The sequence below is a fragment of the Lichenostomus cassidix genome, chromosome 17 (assembly GCF_008360975.1).
Source record: "Lichenostomus cassidix isolate B80296 chromosome 17, HeHo_3.0, whole genome shotgun sequence".
NCBI classification, from domain to species: Eukaryota; Metazoa; Chordata; class Aves; order Passeriformes; family Meliphagidae; genus Lichenostomus; species Lichenostomus cassidix.
The window spans coordinates 125,549-144,602 of record NC_139497.1 but is presented as its reverse complement, the minus strand read 5'-3'; the positions used below and the strand labels follow the sequence as shown (position 1 = coordinate 144,602).

The following is a 19,054-nucleotide window of genomic DNA, read 5'->3' as shown; positions in this document are numbered from 1 at the left end:
CAGTTTCTAGGAGTTGCTGTTGCAGGACTATTCCTATGGCACTTCTTGAAATTGAGGTCTATAGGATAATTGAAGTTGTTGGAAATCTTCTCCTTAGTGCGGCAATTCTCTTTTGTATCAATTCACCTAATGTGTTTTTGCTAATGATAAGAAAGTGCATTGTATGGAATTTTTAGACTGCAGTGTGCTCAAAGATGTACATTTGGGGAGTGATGAAATAATGTAATTTAAACCTTTGGAAATAATTAGGGAAATGGGAAAAACTAAGGTCTTCAACAGTTCATAGTAATGTAATCTACTACAGTAGGTGGACCTAGTGCAAACTGACTTCTGTTGTGTGAATTTCTTAAAAAAATAAGCATAGTGAAATTTTGCAAATCTGTGATTCTGTCAAGGTACTTGCCAATAACTTCACAGTATTAAGTTCCAAATTCCTAACGTTTAACTGTTTTTGATGTGCCAGGCTCTGTGTTTAAAATTATTTTTTGCAAATTTTATGTAAAAAATTAAGTCCTGTTGTCAGAGGTGGTATCTCCACGTAATCATGAACAGACTTCTGTGAATTATCTGTTTTAATTACATGTATGAGTATCAAGGTAAATCACTCACCTCTCTGGTAGAAAGGTTAAGAAATAGATTGTTTTAACAAAAGACTCTCAACTTGGACATAGGTTTAAAGCCTATTTTGAGTGTATACTATGAAGATGTATCTGCACCCATATCTCGAGCTACAGAAGAACAATAGCTTTTCTAGGGAATGCCTCATTCTTGAGATCTGCACGATAGATAGCTGAAATCCTCTGTATTCTTCTCTCAAGCCAAGCATGAAGTAGCCTTAGTGCTACTAATTGTAAGAGCAGTATGGCCAGGCTTTAGGGCCAGTAGGTGCATTTAATATTTTTTATCTAAAACTTAAATCTTTTCCAGAATTCAGCAGACAAACCCATGGAAGATAAAGCTTGAATAAAGTTTGAAAATTCTGGGCAGTCCATATAGCCTACTAAGGAGGAAAAAGTTGTTCCTCCTTGGGCTGTGTGGAAATTCAGTATTTTTCTCAGCTGCAAATTGTTTTGGTTTTTATGTTGCAATATTTAAACACTTCACACATGTGAACAGTAGTTGGGTATCAGAGTTTGTTTAAATTAGAGGCAGACTGACGTGAAGTTAAGTAATGTGAACTAAAACAGGATGAAATCTGAACATGTCAAAATAACTTTTTTTGCTTTATTAAGGGATTACAATATTACAGGGGTAATCTAATATATTAAAAACCCTACTTTCAGTTATATACAACACACGCTACATCACACATCATACTGTGGTAAAGAAGTGATGAGGTAACAGGGGGAAAGTATGCAAACACACACACACAAATGTAGTGTCTTACAGGCTGACTAAAAAATATGTTGAACTTCCAGAGGCCTTTACTCTGCCTCTTCTATGCATTCTTTAACTTGTATTTTTTTAGTAGTAGTTGCTGTTTTGTAATGGGTGTGTTAACAATCTGTTATAGAAACCTACCTCAGAAGAATACTAGAATTATGCCAGTCTGTATTTCATAAGTGTGACTGACCTCTAAATATAAATGAGTAAGTCTATTTAATAATTTGACAGTAATGTTATAATTGTGAAATACGTTAAAAATAACTTCGCTACTGATAAGTTCTCTATATATAATTTTTATCTAAAGGCTAAGGATATTAAATAGCTTATAAATTGGTATCCATCATTTGCCTGCAAAGTTGGATAGACCCTTTAATTTATATCCAGCCGTTTCTGATTACAGAGGCTACACAGCAGGTAATCACTGAAGTCAAGTACAAAATACTGTAACAGTTGTGTAGTATAACATTTTGCCTATATAGCACGTGATACCTGTTATAAATCTGGATTCCATATGCAAGTAGCTACTTCATTTTGATAAGAAAAATCATTAGTGTTTTTAATCTAAAATACATGAATTAATGGTGAATTTTTATAGAATCAGATTATTAAAATGTTCTAAGTGAAGGGAAATGGCCAGATTTATCAGGACATTAACAGTTTGAGTACGTGCTCTCAAAACAGAATTATATAGTGCTAACTTTATTCATGGCAGTTAACAAAGATTACATCATAATTGTCACACTAATGTACATATACCAGCTACACAGTTCAAAGGATAGGATTCCTGTGTCAAATGATTGCTTATCATAACAATAATAATAATAATAATAAAACTCTTGCTGTACAGTTTGTAATATTTCCTGTATTTGAGAATATTTATACATAACATACAAAAATACTTAAATGTTGTGGCAATATTTTTACCATCCAGAATTCATTTACAGGGAATAAAAACCAGGAAGTTTATCTACAGTTTTCATCTAAACTATGAGTTCCAATAGTACCAAGAGGTTTTCTGAATGTTATTACAGTTCCTTTCTTTTACTTCAGCTCATTTTCCTGGGATGGTTCTTGAAAGTGTAACATACAAGCCCTCATATCTTATCAATAAATGTACAGTATCTTACATTCCTCATTTTTGAAAAGGTAATTTCAGGTAACAACATCATAGCTTCATGTGATTTTTAGAATAACAAAGGAAACCAAGAGAAGAGTTATTTCAGTGAAATGTGTTAGGGTTAGGTCTTATCATCATAACAACTTTCTTTAGTGAATATGATCCTCCCCGGAATTCAGCCCAGTAAACACCATCCTGATAGCGACTGCGATAGTGTCCTCCACGATACCAGACTCCATTGAGATTTGAGTGAGCACATGCATTGTACCACCATCCTCCCTTCTGGTAATGAGCACAGTTACCTGCAAAAGCAAGCTCCAGTTCAGTCTGAGAAGTAAATGAAAAATCTTGAAACAAGCAAGCTAAGTACAAAACTGTGTTGTTTTGTTGGTTGTTTTGTGGTTTTTTAAGTAATTGTATGTTTTAACACGTAGATATCCTGTGGTACAAGGTGAATTTAGGCTTCTTCAGGAATCTGTTAGGTTCTACAGATAGAATCATTTTTGTTACACTCTCTTGCCTGAAAATCTGTGTGTGGTACTGTCTCAAATAATCCTCCACTGCATATTTTACAGACCCTTATCTTATGTAAATGACTTTTAGTTTTGGTGTTAGTATGTATAAGGGTTGACGCATCAGTTTGTACTTCATAAGGTACTGACAAATCCTTTGTACCTTTATAAGTGCAATTCCTTTCTTTTTTTTTTTTCTGTCTGTATCTATGACCGTAAGTATTTTTTCTTTTAAAAAAACCAAAAACCCAGAAATAAAAAAAAAAAGGTGGGGGGAGCATTGTAAAGGCAAAAAATGGCTAGGCAGCTGAGAGGGACCTCCTACCTGTATATACATCGTGGTCCCGGTCCAGTGTTGTGAACTGTTTGCCATTGTGCCAAGTGAAAGAATCTCCCGCATTGCCATTGTAGCGTCCCAGTCTCAGCTTGTAGTACTCACTCTCAGGTTCCAGCCTGAAGCTGGCATACTCAGCAAATACTTTTCGACCTGACCAGTCTTCCATTGTTATGAGCAGTTTGTAGTTGCCTTGATTTGTTAACCAATAAATGTTTTCTAATCCAAGCCAATATTCTCCATCTATATTACCAAATCCTTGCTGTAAAGGAAGCAAGAGAAGCATGTTAATATCCTGCATCTGTATTAGTGGTAAATCCAAGTGTATTATTAAGTAGAAAACTACAGTAACTTATTTTATAGAAACTTTGTCTTCTGGAAGGGTAAACACACTAGTTCTTGTTTCAGGTAGGCTCTTGCCCAGACTCTAAAATCACCCTTTAAATTAAATTTATCAGTAAGTTTTAGAGGGTGAAAAACATTAATTTGGTCTCTTGTCCTAACCTTGTATGTCTCCCAGTTCCTGAAAAAGTTGACAGAGCCATCCAGCCGTCTCTGAATGACTGTCCAGCCACCAGGGTCGTGCCGTTGGTCACACCAGACCTGCATCAGCTGGTTTGTGTTTTCTGGTTTTACAAGATAGATGGAGCTTGTGTCATGGCCGTCTTCTAACGCTTGTAGACAGTCTCTCCAGGGCCCTGTGTCAAAAAAGAAGGGCTCTGCATCAAAATGCCATTGAGCAGGGCAGTATTTAAATTGGTAGCTTTCTATAGTAGATTGGTTTCACTGAATAGTATATTTGTTTTTCCTCTTATTGAAGGATGAGTATCCACCAAACATTCTCTAACAGATTCATTTATTGTAACTTTTATTACTGCAGCATTTCAGAATTAATTACTGACAGAAGTAGATTTTAATTTTTTTTTTTTTAAGGCAGCTGTACTGGTACTTTTACCATCGATTATATTTTTGAAGAAATTAAATATAAATGACTCCATAGATAAGAATTTCCTTTAGAAAACAAAACAGTAAGTTTGACCTCGATTCTGTCTTGGAGAAATTCAGCTTTTTAGATCCCCAAAAATGTCACTATCACAGACATTAACAGTGGAACTGGCAACATAAATGCAGACTGTAGGTCTTACTCCTCTCACCTTAATAAATGACAATGTAACATAGAAATTAAGGTTTAACATGGAGTGCTTGTGAGAGAAACTATATAAATGAGAAGACTCTTAAAATCCTTTGCATTCACAGAAATTACAGTTAACAGTTTTGTTTTCAGAAGGAGAATGTATTTTTTTTTTCTTCAGTTCAGTAGAGTCCATAAAGAGTTTGCTCCTTTTGAAAGTATCTTATATTCCTGATTTTTTTTAAGAAATTTTCTCCTATGGTAAGACAGATTCCATTTTAATGAGTCTGAGAAATTCAGGTATAAATTATTTAGAGTCTGTGTTGGTATCTGCAGATAGACTCTCCCAGCTGCTTTGCTTCCTGAGCAGATGAATGAAGTCAACAAGAATCCTCAGGAGTAGCAATCAGAGACCCTGGATTGCTTCTTCCTGCCCACTAAAGGAGTAAGGCTTGTCAAATCTCCTCAGTAGGAGCCTTACTGTAGCATATATTGCTATCAAGTAATTTCTGTTTTAATTTATTTCAGTCCTCCTATGCTTTTTCATAATTGACTGTCCAACACTAGTAATGGTACTCAGCAAATGAGTTAGAAATAAATTAGTTTTATTTTTGGAGACTGAAGGTTTTTGGTCTTTTTAACTATTTTAATCGGCAAGTCAGTGTAGGAGGGGGCAGTCCAAGTCTTTGTTCCGTGGCCAGTGCTGTGATCTTGTTGCCTGAGTCATAATCAGAGACTGTACCTGGAGTTGTGCTTCTAAGCCCTTTTGTGGCTAACTGTTCAGATTTCTGGCAATGAAATTGTAGATGCTGTACTCTGTCACACAGTTGCAGGCTCATTATGAGAGGTGGGAGAAAAATGTTAATGAGCCCTAGTAATTTAAATTGCTCTTTTTTATTTTATCTCAGGGTGTATGTACTGGCAATTATTAAAAATGAAAAAAAATCATTATTGAAGAAATGCCTAAAATAGTCAAAGGGCTTGGATCTCATCTTTGTAAAAATAAATTTATACTGGTATGCAATGTAGTATTTACACCATTCTTATCTTGCAGTTTCTTTTATGGCATGTGGCAGCAGTACTCTACGCAATTCTTTTTTCTGAAAGTGATTTAAGATGAACTATTAGAAGTACTGCAAAACAGAGTTTGCTACTACTTTTTCATGACAAGTATTTTGTTTTCAGATATTAACTTTTCCAAATTTTGACTAGAGTATTTTTCCTTGAAAAAGTGAGAACACCCTGACTTCCAGGTAGGTGGTTTCGATAAAATCATCCCTAGGGAGTTGTAGAATCACAGAAAGGCTTGGGTTGGAAGGGATTTTAAAGCTCATCTCATTCCACCTCCTTTCTGTGGGCAGGTTGCTCCAAGCCCCGTCCAGCCTGGCCTTCGACACTTCCAGGAATGGGGCACCTACCAAAAAAACCCATCAAAAAAAAAACCACAGCCAAAAAACAAACAGTGCAGACAAAGTTAAATAGTAAAGCTACTGAGAGTAGTAAGACTGTAGTAAGTCTGTGATAAGAATATTGGTCTACTACTTTTTGAGAAAGGAAGGCTGACAGCAGATTAATAAAAGACATTTTCTATTTTTCTTGTATTTTGTTTCAGTTTTTAGATCACAGGTTGGCTGTGATCAGATGGTTAGTACAGCCAGGAGCTTTGGCTAAGGTTGAGAACTCAACAGATTGTATGGAAAGGACTTGATGAAATATGGGTGGGTATTTTCCAGTGGCTAGGAAGTTATGGTGGTGGGGTTTTTTTGTTTTGTAGGATGTTGCTTATGGGTGTCTTTTTGCGGGTTTTTCCTAGTTCTGTCCAGACGCCTGACTGAAGCATGGTTTATGTCGTTAATTGTAAGGAGGGGTTTTGTTTGAGACGTGCTTTGTGAATGGAGAACATTCTGGAGGATGAGGAAAAGGTATTAAATGTTTCTTAACTGAAGACAAATGTGAGGAGAGGGGAAGAAGGATACCCTGAAAATAAAAGGTTAATTAACTTAACCTCAGTTTTTGGAAATTTGCTTGAACAAATAAAAAGCTGCAAGTGAGAAAATGAAAGTAATATTATAATCAATTTGTGCAGAAGAAGCATGAAAAACTTACTTTTCTGCTAAGTTATGTAATCCAAGAAGAAGGAGCAGATGTCAAATCTTATCTTAGATATTTGGACTGCCAAAGAGACCTCTGGAGATCAGTGTGAAAAACAGCTGTATAACCAGCACTTCCTCAGGTAAATATCTGGGAGTTCTACAGGGTTACACATTGGTTCTGCAACAGTGTTTTACTTTTCAAAGCACGAACATGTGTGAGGATACATCAGCAAAAGCACTGTGCATCTGAAGTAACTTTTCTGTTCTGCTGTTTCTTAGCGAAGCCTCAGCTGCAGTTTAAGGACTTAAAAGCAAAAGGATGATGTGGACCAATTAACAAGTTTTCAAAGATTGTAAGGGAAGGATGGGGAAAGGTCTTCAAAGAATGCTTCAAAGGTATTTCACTTAGAAAAAGATAGCAAAATACTGTTTGAAGCTTAAACCTACTTTAAAATAGAAGTCAAAATGTAAGTATTAAAGAGGCCACAGTGTATTGCTCCAAAGGAGTGGTAACAGATCTTTCTTCTGGGAATTTTTTCTTACATAGTACATCAGAATTATGATATTTTGGGCAGAGGTTCTGCATGCCACAGTGCAGGCTTTGGTGAGTTCATCTTTGGCAATACTTTGAAAATACTGCTTTGTAGCAAAATGTTTTAGAGACCTGAAAGACTTCAAGGTACTCAGTGCTTTGGATTGAGAGACCTTGCTCAAGTTTCTTTCATTGTGAGTACTCCCATGAAGAAATACGCTGGGGGTCTTTTGGTTTGGTTTGGTTTTTAACATGTGGCAGCTGCATTATTTGATAATCTTAAAAAGTTTGTTGATGTCCTTTGGAATATGTTGCAAATAGCCATTAAATACACTTGAGTGCAGTTCCCCTGCATTACTCTATTTTAGTTAGCTCCGAGTTCAGATGTGTGACTCCCTGTCTTTTTTCTGAAGAACGTATGTGCTGTCCACACGTGAAGAGCAAACCTTTCTTGTATGCAACAGAACACATGCCTGAAGTGTTTTAGTTTTGTTGGTTTTTTGTTTGGTTTTTTTTTTTTTTAAATATGGGACCATAGGTGAAACTTAGTTGAGTTTTCAAGTTACTTTTGTTACCACATAGATCAGTTGATCTCTAGGGTGCTTTCAGGTCATCTAATCTTGCTTGTGACAGAACTCCTAAGACTCTTAATAAGGACTGCATAATAATCTCTTACTGTTCCACCACTTGCTTCCTTTTGTTCCTGCCTAGAGCACAAGTACCCCATATAAGGTACAGAGCAGATACATATTCCTTTTTTAATTACACAAGCACATGATCATATGCTAGGTCAACAAACTTGTAATAACTTCACAAATGTTTACACAGTGTCAAATCCCTTCAGACATCATGAATTGTAGCAGTTCAGTCTTGAGCAAAGATAAATTAAATTTAGATGACTGTTGATTAGTAAAATTTTTGTGAAGGTCCCTTATCTCATGCAGTATAAATGATGGGTTTGTCTTGGCAAAGTAACATGAGAAAAATCTGTGGGGCCAGTGTGTCTGAATCTTAGACATTCCCAGTTCATTTTTATGCTTTCTTTCTGTTTTTGTATTACAGCATATATGTGACATTCACTGGCTAAATACATTTTGACTGCATTTTTGATATTACAGTGAAAATGCTGCCCTGCATATTAGCATAAACTTATGTAAATGTATTGATAATATTACTTACCAGATGGTTTATCAGTTGAAGTCGGAATACTAGTAACTGCAGGCATGGTTGGTAAGGTAGGTGGCAGAACCTTTAAGTTCTGGTCACTTTGAATCTCATTAGTGGATATCTGGTTATTAATGCGATTGTAAGTAGGAGGCTGGTACACTTTAATTGGTGGTTGTGGAGTTTGTGGCAGTGGCTTTATGGATGGCATTCTTTGACAGTGTTCTTCCAGCTGAGCAATTATCATTGTCTGATTATTAGCAATTGACATCAAATGTTGATACTTGTGCTCTAAGTCTTTGTATTTGTTTGCAAGCTGCAGCATGTCTGCAGTTTGGTTCAAAATCTTATTTTCAAGTTGAGAAAGCTCTAAGGCGTTATCACGTTTTCGGATAATTTCATGTAATAGCTGCATGTAGAGCTGTGTGACACGAGAATTCATATTTCTGCTCTCTTTTCTTAAGAGTTTAACTTCATTAACAATTCCACCATCCACCTCTACCAGTTGCTGGAGAGTTTCAATTTGTCTCTTTTGTTTAAGAAGTTCATTGTTAAGTAACTGTAATTCCTGTTTATTTACCCTGTTTTCAAGTACAACTTCAGGCTCCTTAGAATTAACACAAATGGCACCTGTCACTCTCTGCTGAGGTACAATAAAGGTGTAAGTGCATTTGTCCTGTGTGTCACTGGAACGCTTATATCTGTTCATATAAATGAATTCTTGATCTTTTTCCTTGTCATTGCCTTCAAATTCCTGTGTTTCACTTGTAGTAACTCCCACAACTGCTACTAGCATTAAACAGATGAATCTTGTTGTCATCATGATCCTCTAGTTCTGGTCCAATATTCTTCTACAAAGAACTTCCTAAAATCTGTTTTAAAATAAATTTAACAGTAAGTAATGAGTAGGAAATCAATGTGGATTTATAAATTATAATCTCTTCTAAAACTTACAAAATAGTACATAGTAACTGTGTAAAAGTGAGGTATTTTTCATGTCCAGCATCAACTTCTGTTGACTAAAGTGGACATCATGGGAAATAGTTGTATCTTTCTGTGGTCAGAACTGTAGTTACTAGTTCATCTAAAGCCTGCCAAGAACCGTAAGAAAGTAAGCAATAAATACAGATTTGAAGAGTCCTTTCTTCCATGCAAGTACCACAAACATTTCCGAGATTGGTGTTTTCATTTAAATATTAATTACATTTTCCATTTCTTACAGTTACAAATACAACCTTTAAATGTAAAATGAATGTAAGTTAATATGTTTACTAATGCTGCTGAAAGTTCTAAAAATATCAAATTGTTAATTTGCAGTATTTTATAACTGCATATATATTGCAAGAGATACAGCTTAGATGAAATGTAACAATTTTACTTTATTCAGTAGAATTGAACCTCCACTGTTTAAAAACAAAAAAAAAAAAAGGAAAAACTTATTTTACCTTAGCCCTTAGCCCCAAAAAACTCTACTACTCAGATATTATAGGCAGTAAATCTGTTACTGTTCCAGACTAGTAAAATCTACAGCTGAAACATTTACGGTGACTCTCACTGGAGACACTGTCTCTACACTCAGCCTAGTCATCTCACTTCAGAGTCCCTTCTTAAAAGGGGAAGAATAGCTGCATATGTGCATGGTAGACAGTGATGATGCATGGTGATCTGAATCAGCTGGTAGTGTCTACTGGCACACTGCAGCAGTTCCCCTTTGGTGAAATTACTCTTAGTTCTCCATACAGATTCATATTCAAGATGGAAAGCTGAAGCCTTTACAATCTCTTGAATCAATACCAGAACGTTATAGGCAACAGTAAACTTGGAAACATGGGCTTAGCATTGTCTCTGCTGTTAGCATTGTCTCTAGTTAGAAAGCAAACCAGCAGTGCAATTAACCCCACACAAATATGTTGTGAGAAGATTTCATTTCAGAACTACAATTTAATAGGAAAAATTAAAATAAAGGCAATGATACAGAAACACCTGCTTAAACTGACAAGTCAGAATACAATCTGCCACCCTGTTGGTCTGGGTGGTGGTAGCAGTCCAGTTAAATGGTGGCTGCCATCACTGGAGTACTGGATGTGGGCTTGTTGAAGTGTTCTTGAAGAGAAGTCTGGTCCCTCTCTCAGGAAGGAGGTCCACTGGTGGTTCTTGAGCTCTTCTCTGGGAATCCAGTGGAAGTACTGCCCTGTAGCATTCAAAGTCTCAGCTTATACAGAGGTAGGAATGTTCAGTTGCACCCCTCTGGGCAGGGCATCTCACAATGGGATGGTGTAATTCTATGAGTCATTCCAGGAGACCTTGATGGTCCATTAGCAGAGATAGCTCCTCACAGAGTGGCTGCTGCTTCCCCAGAGGGTGTTACCAGGGCTGAGTCCCGGAGAGGATAGAGAACACTTCCCCACTTTATCTTAACAGCTTATGTAGATGGTAATAGAATACATACTTTTGTTTACACCTTCCATGTAACCCAAGACACCACGTCACAAACCACTCTCATATCAGCTACTTGAACAGAACTTTAATGTCATGTATTTCTAAAATCTTTTTGTTGTTGAATTTTAGTAATCATGTATATGCAACCTAGCTTTCTTAAATAAAATAAATCAAAAATGCAGTATGGAGTTATTTCAGCGTACATACTTCATAATCAAGACGTTGCCACATCACTGGGACGTTGCCATCATGTTTTTCTTTGCACGTAAAACATTTCACATGGAATAACCATTCAGTATTTAGATATCTATCACCTTATTGCTTGTTCACCTTTAGTACAATAATTTTTTTTAAATTGCATGAAATGGTGATAGTTACAGCTGTGACAAACTGGAGTGAGACCAGCTGAGTGCACCCCAGCATGGATAGCTGGATGACATGATTTATGAAGGGTAGCAGGAAGAGCAAGGTTTGTGTAGCCTCCAGAAGAGAAGGTAAAAAAAAAACCTGCTGTCTTCAACTACTTAATGGCCATTTGTAAGGAAGATTAATTCTTTTTGGAAGTGCACAGCGAGAGTATATGGTGGATAAAAATTAACTCAGGAAAAAAGTATTAAAGAATGAACTTCACTGTGATAGGTGGTAGAATCTCCATTCCTGGAAATATATTAAGTTTTGATTTAGGTAAGGCCATGAGCAATGCTGAAACTAGACTTGCTGTGTAAGACAAAGATGAGGTCCCATCCAATCTAAAATGTTTTATGATTCTAGGCAGTTGCTGATTTTTAAGAGTTTTTTTTTGTTTTTAAAATTTCAAGATAATGATGGATATGCATCCTTAATTATTCATACTGAGAAGAGATGTTGTCATTCATATTTTTCTGATTTTGTGAAATAAACCATAAATGCTTCTGTAAAAGATTCAAACAAAGTGACCATGACTTGATACTACTTAAAATTTTCAGATACATACTTTTGCCTTGGTTTCTTATCTGGAATAAACTAATTATCATTTTGCAAGAATGGAATTGTGCAGTACAGAACTTTTCAGAAATCTTGAAAATACATCAGATGGAAATCTGGAGTTTGACAAGGTTTCTCTAAGTAAACAAATGCTATTTGGAGCCCCAGAAGAAAAGGGAACGTAAATTCACCCCAGACAGCTTTAACTTGCGTAATCAGCATTTGCACAGCAGGTCACACTTGGAAAACCTGGCAGTTTTCCAGGCCTCATGTTCCTGCACAGATGACTGGTTTTGCAAATGTGTCTGGCATATAGGTGTAAAATAGTTTTATTTTGCTGTTAGAGTTTTAATATCCTTCCCCTCCGCCCCTCAAACCTGTAATTGTGACTACTGAAAACAGACTCATTTTTTCCTCAAGAGTTCACTTCTGTCACATCATCTTGTATCTTTAACTGAGCAAGGTTTTGGGGTGCCTATACTTTCCTGAGCTGAAGAAAGACAGTGCAACATATTACAGATTTTTTTTCCCTTTTTTTTTTTAAGAACTGTGTAAGAAAATAATGGGACAGAGTTCATCAGCCTCATTATAACATATCATCTTAATGATCATCTAGTCCCACTGCCTGACCATGTCAGGGCTGATGTGGGTGACCCCCCTCTCTAGGAAGCCTATTCTAGGGTTTGACCACTAGTTGCAGATGGCAGGTGACCAGTGAACGACATCAGCAGGGTAAGACCGTGCTGAAATGTTTCTCTCTCATGATCTTGCCTGCACGTCACCTTTTCTAAGATCTTATTGTAAGAAAAGTCAGTGGAAGGAAAATTACATTGGTAAGAGAATGCCCCAGTACAAACAGAAAAAAGAACCATACTGTCATCAGCTGTCCTCCTTCCTGCAGTCTGTTTATGATAATTTCTTAAGTCTCTTACTTTCTGTACTTGTTTGGTTTAAAAAAAGAAAAAGTGTTTAGAATGAGGCCTCTTTGTTGCATATTGTGAAGAACTACGTGAATAAATGGCATTCCATCCTTTCTGTGGTTGGATTAAAATGAAGTTCACAACAACATGCTTATTTGAACAACTCTCAATGATTAATCTTTCAGGGTGAAAAAAGCTTGCTGGAATGAAGGAAGTAGGGAGGGAAGCCAGAGAAATGATTTTAAGGAAGGATTTTATGCTTTTTTAATACTTTCTTTGAGCAGCAGAACATCAGATTCTTAGGTCATTAGGCTTCCTGCCCAGGTGAGTGGAAGATCATATTTGACGTCTAGGACATTGACTTTCGGTTTTCTCCTGTGCCTAGTAATTGCTCATACTCCTTTGTACTTGAGTACTGCTGTTGCTTGCTGATCACTCAGTTCTTCCTATTTCTCTGTCTCCCTTCCTCTTGCCCTCTGCCAGTAGCTCTTCTCCAGTGGACTGGGAGCAAACTGTATTAGTAGGTCCATATTTATTCCCAGTGCAAAATTCCACTTAGGCAGCTGTAGTCTTTTCAACCTAAAAGCACGCTTGCAGGTTTGGGGTAAATTTTTTTAGTTACTGGAAATACTGCACGTCTCTCTTATCCTCATGCACACTGACAAAATTTTTAACACACAGGCATACAAACAAAAAAACATGTGAATGAAGCACACTTAAAAAGAAATTATTTTAATTATACATCAAATGGAGCTCCTAATCAGATTGAAGTAATTTCATTATTTCACTTCTAGATTCTAGCTGTTCAAGACATGTACTCGTAAAAGCGGTTTTCATGGCAATTGAGCTGGGACAAACATGCCCTAGTGCATATGCACCAATCCCTAGTTTTATGTATGTCTACTTGACTTGGCAGTATATTTTACTTTTTATTCAGGCAAAATATTTTTTCTGTTTGTCTTTGCCAGTATAACTGCATTTGTATGAAAACGTTTGGCAGCATTGATGTGTGGCATATAATTGCTGCAGTTTTATACTCCTAGCCAGCACAAGTGCTTTGGTTAAAAATTCAGCATGTATACCAGATGTTTGCCTATCTGTGTATGTAACTGGAAGTAGGTGGTTTGCTCATTCATTGTTCACCCAAGTAAGGATGTTTCCATGATCTGGTGAAAAAAGAGGAAATAAACTTGTGAAAGGGATATTGGCTGTTTCAGCAGTTGATTGCTTTTTCCTGTCCTTTAAAGAGAAAAGTAAATAAAATCTTATTTTGGCTTTGCTTTGAAACATTTTTCTGTCCTTTATTCTGTCTTGTTTATATGCAGCTTTTCATTAGTTAAAATGTGTTATGTTTTGATTTTTATGTGTATCTTGAAATTATATATTTCAACAAGATTTTAGTTTTTTACAATATCAAATTATACAGATGTTTCACAACATATTGTTTGATCACTGTCATGATCCTGAAATCATGAAGGTAAAAATATTTCTACATGCAAAAATATTACAGTTCGGCAAATGTTCACTTCTATTTTCAATCAATTTGCCTTAAGAGGGAGCCAAAAAAGTAGCAACGTCAGCACTATGGTCTTTTAGGTTTCAGCTACTATGACAGTATACATCATATTGGATAATCCAAACTGTATACCTTTTTTCATTATTTGTTGGTTCTGATGCCATGCCTCAGAGGATCTCATTTTTACAAAAGAGACTGGTTAACTGTCTCTTTCAGGTTTTATGAAATATTTTACCTGTGAGATTTCAGTGTACAAGTGAAGCTCTGTCTCCATTGGATGAAAAATATTACTTATAATAACATAATCATAGAATCATTAAGCTTATCTGGAAATGCTGCCAGTAGCTTTTCAATGCTGTTTTCTGTTGGATCAAATTTGTTTATAAAAGAGACATTTGCCTTATTACTCTGGAAAGAAATGTGTATATGAAAGCCTGAGTATATATTGTCAACACTCTTGCATCTAGTACTCAAGTAGTTTTGTAATGTTAAGCCTTTCAACCACTGAGAGACTGGCATTTTGTGTCTACGAGTTTATACTATGTCTTTTTTTGTACCGGTGCTTTTCAGCGTCCTGCAAAAAGTAGAGTTAAAACAGCAGGAAGAGTACTGGATGGTGGCTGAGCGCTGAACTTTATGTGTTGCTTAACATTACAAGTCAGTTTAAGGAGGAAAGGTTTTGCTACCTAAGACATCACCTGTACTATAGCATTTTGGAGAAGTAAAAATGCAAAATAATGATCTGTCTGAATCTGTGTGGAAAACCTTAACTAAGACAAAAGGGAAAAATAATTTCCTGGATTTCATACCAGAATGGAAGTTTTGTTTTGTGAGTTATTTCTACAGATAAGGAACATAACAGATCCCAGTAGGTCAAAGTAGAAGCATTGCTTCTTGCTGCTGCTCTTGTATTTCTATATATAGTAAACAGCTACAATGCCAGAGAAACACAGGTGTGATAGTGTGTGTGATCTGTGGAAGGGCAGCCTTTGAACACAATATGTGACACTCTCACTACCCCTTGGAGACTGCTTTACAGAGAAGACAATTTTCCGTGCAAAAACTCAGATGTTAGACAATAGCATTTCTCGGGACTTGAATAACTATTTGGATTGCTGTATAGTTGCGTTTACTGCAACAATAAGAAAAAACACCACCAGTTTGGTTTGTGGAACTGATAGTAACAGCCTGATACATGATGCAGATAGCAGCAAATCTCACTTTTAACAAGTTAGGAAAGATTTTTAGTGGCTTATGTGTTGCATCTGAGGAACTAAGGAGGCACTATTAGTTTACTGGGCTATGATAATTAGCCCAGTAACAAGGTAAACAAGGTGATGCAGTAGGTTTCCTATGTGACTTCTTAAACAGGAGTCCTCAGAAGCTTTCAAAAGAAAGTAGGATTCTCCATTTAAGTCACTGTATGTCTGGGATAACAACTGTTGTTTTTACAACAATCATTGTCACTCAGCCTCCCTAAAAAGGCTTCCAGAGTATTACATACCTTAGAAGTTAATTTTAGGATTGTCGAGATTATTATATTTTATCATTTCACTCCATTTTCTGTATAGGGTTTTATTTTTGTGGTGTGGATTGGGCTTTTTTTTTGTAATAGGTGACTCATTTAATTAAAGAGTGGATGGGTAAGGTCCAACACAGCGTTTTTTCAATCTTCACAAATTGTTCTGACTCAGGAAGGGCTTACAGTCTAGAGGCTGAATTGTTAAGTGTTTGTGTAGGTCCAGCATGCCAGAATTGAACACACTGTAATTAAACTCACACATCAAAGCCTTTTAGAAATACCCGGACAGATGAAAAACACACATACAAAAAGGATGACATGCACACTTTTGCATAACACTCATATTTTCTGAAATGGTTGCTTTGACTATGAAGAAAAAATGATACTGTACATACAGATGAGCTCATTCAGCTATGCTAAACCAGTGTTTCAAAATTCAGCTCTGTGGGTTAATCAGCTCTTTTGTACTGGTCATATTTAATAAAATGAGGCTAGGAGTCCTTTGATGGGCTGGCTTTTCCTCCATACCTCTGATACGCCATATTTTGTGTGGAGTCCTCAAGCACTTAGGCATATAAAGTAAGCCATGTTCACAAAAGGTATAATGTCAGCTAAGACAGCATTTATTCTCTAAAAGATAAACTGCTGTATTTTATTGTGAATTCATACATTATTTGATAACTGCTTTCTAAAGAGGAAATATTAACAGCTAGCAACCACTCTTTACTGTGTAATACTTTGATATTAAAGTATTATCGATATTTATATATAATACAAAATATAAAATATAAAATATATAATATTTTTGATACTGCAAGATTTTTAGATTAGTGCAGTTTTACATTTTTATTGCATTATAAAAGCAAATGAGGCAAGGGTGTTGAAAATGTAAAATTCTGCTATTAAAAGATCAGAGGGCTTGGTTTTGGGGTTTTTTTCAACAAATCTTAGTTTTGCTTCTGCAGAATCCTTTGATAGCCAGTGTTTGTGGACTTACAGTTAGCTGGCATGTTCCAGGCACCAGGCCAGTAATATGATCTGGATTTCACAACATCATTGTGATAAGACAGACAAGCATGAACTTTTTGAATCTGCTTGCTTTCCTACTCCCTGCTCTTCTTCTTAGAGTTTATGCTCTGTTTTTATTCCTTCTCATAAACATTTTCTTGCATGGAGTTATATTAATTTATCCTCTCAATTTTTACCTCTCAAAGGTACTCTTCAAACTTAATGTGAAGTTTGCTCTTTTCTAAGGAGAGGGACTTCCACTGCTACAGGGTTTTATTTAGAATAAATTTGCAAATTGACTTTTATATGAAAAGTATTGCTGTGAAAAACCTAGATACTGACTTTTTTTTTGGTTTTGTAAAAGAAAACAGCAATTCACAGTGAAAATACAGCACAGTAATATAGATGCCACATGTACTGGAAAAGCTTTAAAGTTTTGAAGTTTTAAAGTAAATACATAGGAAAGGTCTGACACATAGTAGCATGGAGTTTTAGTTATGAAAACATGATATTAAACTAAATTGAAAAATTTAACCACACTTACGGAGGGAATAACGTCTGGGGTTTTGCCACTAGTTACTTGCTTCCATTGTAAAAATTGCCAGACTGGCATTAACCAGTTAAATCCTTTAAGCTACTTGTGTTGGAATGCATTATCTTGTCAGCTTTTCTGTCCACTTAAAACTGGTGAAATATTGGTTCAAGCACCAGTTCAGTCTTCTTAAAAGGCAATACTTTTTCAATGAGGGGAATGAACGACTAAAGAAACACTTCAAAATGAGAGTGTCTTCACAAGCTCTTGGAGAACTTTTGTTTTGAAATACTATCAGCTGCTGCAAGAAACTGCAGAAGACTATGTATTTTTTTGCTGCCATGATGTAACTTTCTTCAAGTTTTGACAAAAGCTTCTTTAGTTACAAGAAATACACATTTTCTTCTTGAGTACCAAGAATTTTGGTTATGTTGTTTGTGTATTGTTCTTCGTGCTTTACTAAAGTTCTGTCATAGATGTGGAATGTAATTACTGAAAGAGAGCACTGCTTTTGTTGTTGCGTCCCTTAACAGCGGCCTCACCTTATTTTCACTTAATCCAATCACTACCAGAAAGTGCTCATACTGTGTGTGCTCATATGTGTGCATGCACATTGTCCACAACAGCCCTTAAGAGATTTGTATTTTAATGAATGTGACTCGTTTTACCCGTGAAAAATAGCAGTTAGATCGTGTAACAGTTTAATGCCTACATGAATTTACTCATAAATGTTAGTTTCTTTATAAAACTGTTTTTGCGAAATATTTCAAATGTTTGCCTTATAGACAATTAAAGTATCCACAAGTTTTCTATCTCCCTAATCAGACATGAGTGTAAAAAAGGCTGAATGGAGATTTCATAATTTATTACAGACAGTCCTGTAGAAAGTAGTATGTCCTAGAAAATTTCTTGGAAGGCAAGTTTAAGGAAGTGTGAAGATCAAAGTTACATGCAGAAATAAATAAGGAAGGCTTTTAAAAAAATAAAATCGTATTCTTGACAATAAAATCAGGGCTTTTTTCACTGCCTGGCACGTAATGTCTCAGCCATCTTTACAAATTTTAATATGTGACGGGTTTTTTTGTTTGGGCTTGGGGGTATTTTTTGGTTTTTTAAAGTCAAAAAAGTAGGCTTGCTGCTTTATCTTAGGGAGCAGTCCCACTCTGATAAACTTAGGTTAGCTAGGTGGCTCCGTTCAGCGAGAGCTGCTTGGAGCCGTGCCTACGGAACGAGCCGCACACGTCCAACAACCCACCCCCGTCCTTACCCCGTCTCCTCGGCTTTCTCCCTCCGCTCCTGGCCGCTCCCGTCAGCAGCTGCCGGCGCGGCCCGTCCGCGGTGACATCGCCTCGGCGACCCGCAGTCTGCGTGTGCCGTGCTGGGACTAGACGGGACGTACTTAGCAGAGAGGCGTAATTCTTTCCTTTTCTGCGTTTTTCTTGCTCAGGATTGTTCTGGGCTCAGTAGCCCCGGCTGAGACCCGTCGCCGAACCGGTACCGTCCCGCGGGGCGCTGGGCGCTCCCGCTCGTCCCTTCAGCCGGCCCGGAGCAGCCTCATTTGAACCCCAGCTCTTTGTGGCAGGCTTATCCTGGCCGGGAAAGGGGGAGAGAAGGCGAAGCAGCGGCGAGCTGCCGGGCGCTGGTTGGACGGGCGAGCTGCCTCCGCCCCCGGGCTGCCGCAGCAGTGGGGCTGCCGGGAGGAGCTTCGTGCTTCGGCCACCCGGTTGAGCCTTCCTCGCCCTGGGTGCGGGACCCGGGCTCGGGGGAAGCCGAGTTTCAGCGGAGAGGGAACGCTAATGCTCGGGGTTAAGGGGAAATTCGGGAGACCGCGAGGCACGGGGGTCCGGTTTGTTAGATCAAGTGAGAGTGAGGGTGTGTAACTGC

At 37.1% G+C, this 19,054-nt stretch overlaps 2 protein-coding genes across 9 annotated transcripts in view; one reads left to right on the top strand and one right to left on the bottom strand.

Annotated features, from left to right (window-relative positions):
* RALGPS1 (Ral GEF with PH domain and SH3 binding motif 1) overlaps nucleotides 1-19,054 on the top strand; it is an 81,670-nt gene that overhangs the window by 20,166 nt on the left and 42,450 nt on the right. The window lies entirely within an intron of this gene.
* On the bottom strand, nucleotides 1,205-19,043 carry ANGPTL2 (angiopoietin like 2). Of its 3 annotated transcripts, none has more exons than XM_085076628.1 (6): nucleotides 18,438-19,043; nucleotides 12,864-13,182; nucleotides 8,286-9,142; nucleotides 3,854-4,047; nucleotides 3,341-3,611; nucleotides 1,205-2,805 (listed from the first exon to the last, which is right to left on the bottom strand). In XM_085076628.1, the coding sequence occupies exons 3-6, from the start codon at nucleotides 9,091-9,093 to the stop codon at nucleotides 2,606-2,608; spliced, it is 1,473 nt and encodes a 490-aa protein (XP_084932754.1). In that variant the 5' UTR covers nucleotides 9,094-9,142; nucleotides 12,864-13,182; nucleotides 18,438-19,043; the 3' UTR covers nucleotides 1,205-2,605. The 3 variants fall into 3 exon arrangements, with proteins under 3 accessions (XP_084932754.1, XP_084932755.1, XP_084932753.1); XM_085076629.1 differs by having other exon boundaries at nucleotides 12,864-13,171; XM_085076627.1 differs by lacking the exon at nucleotides 12,864-13,182.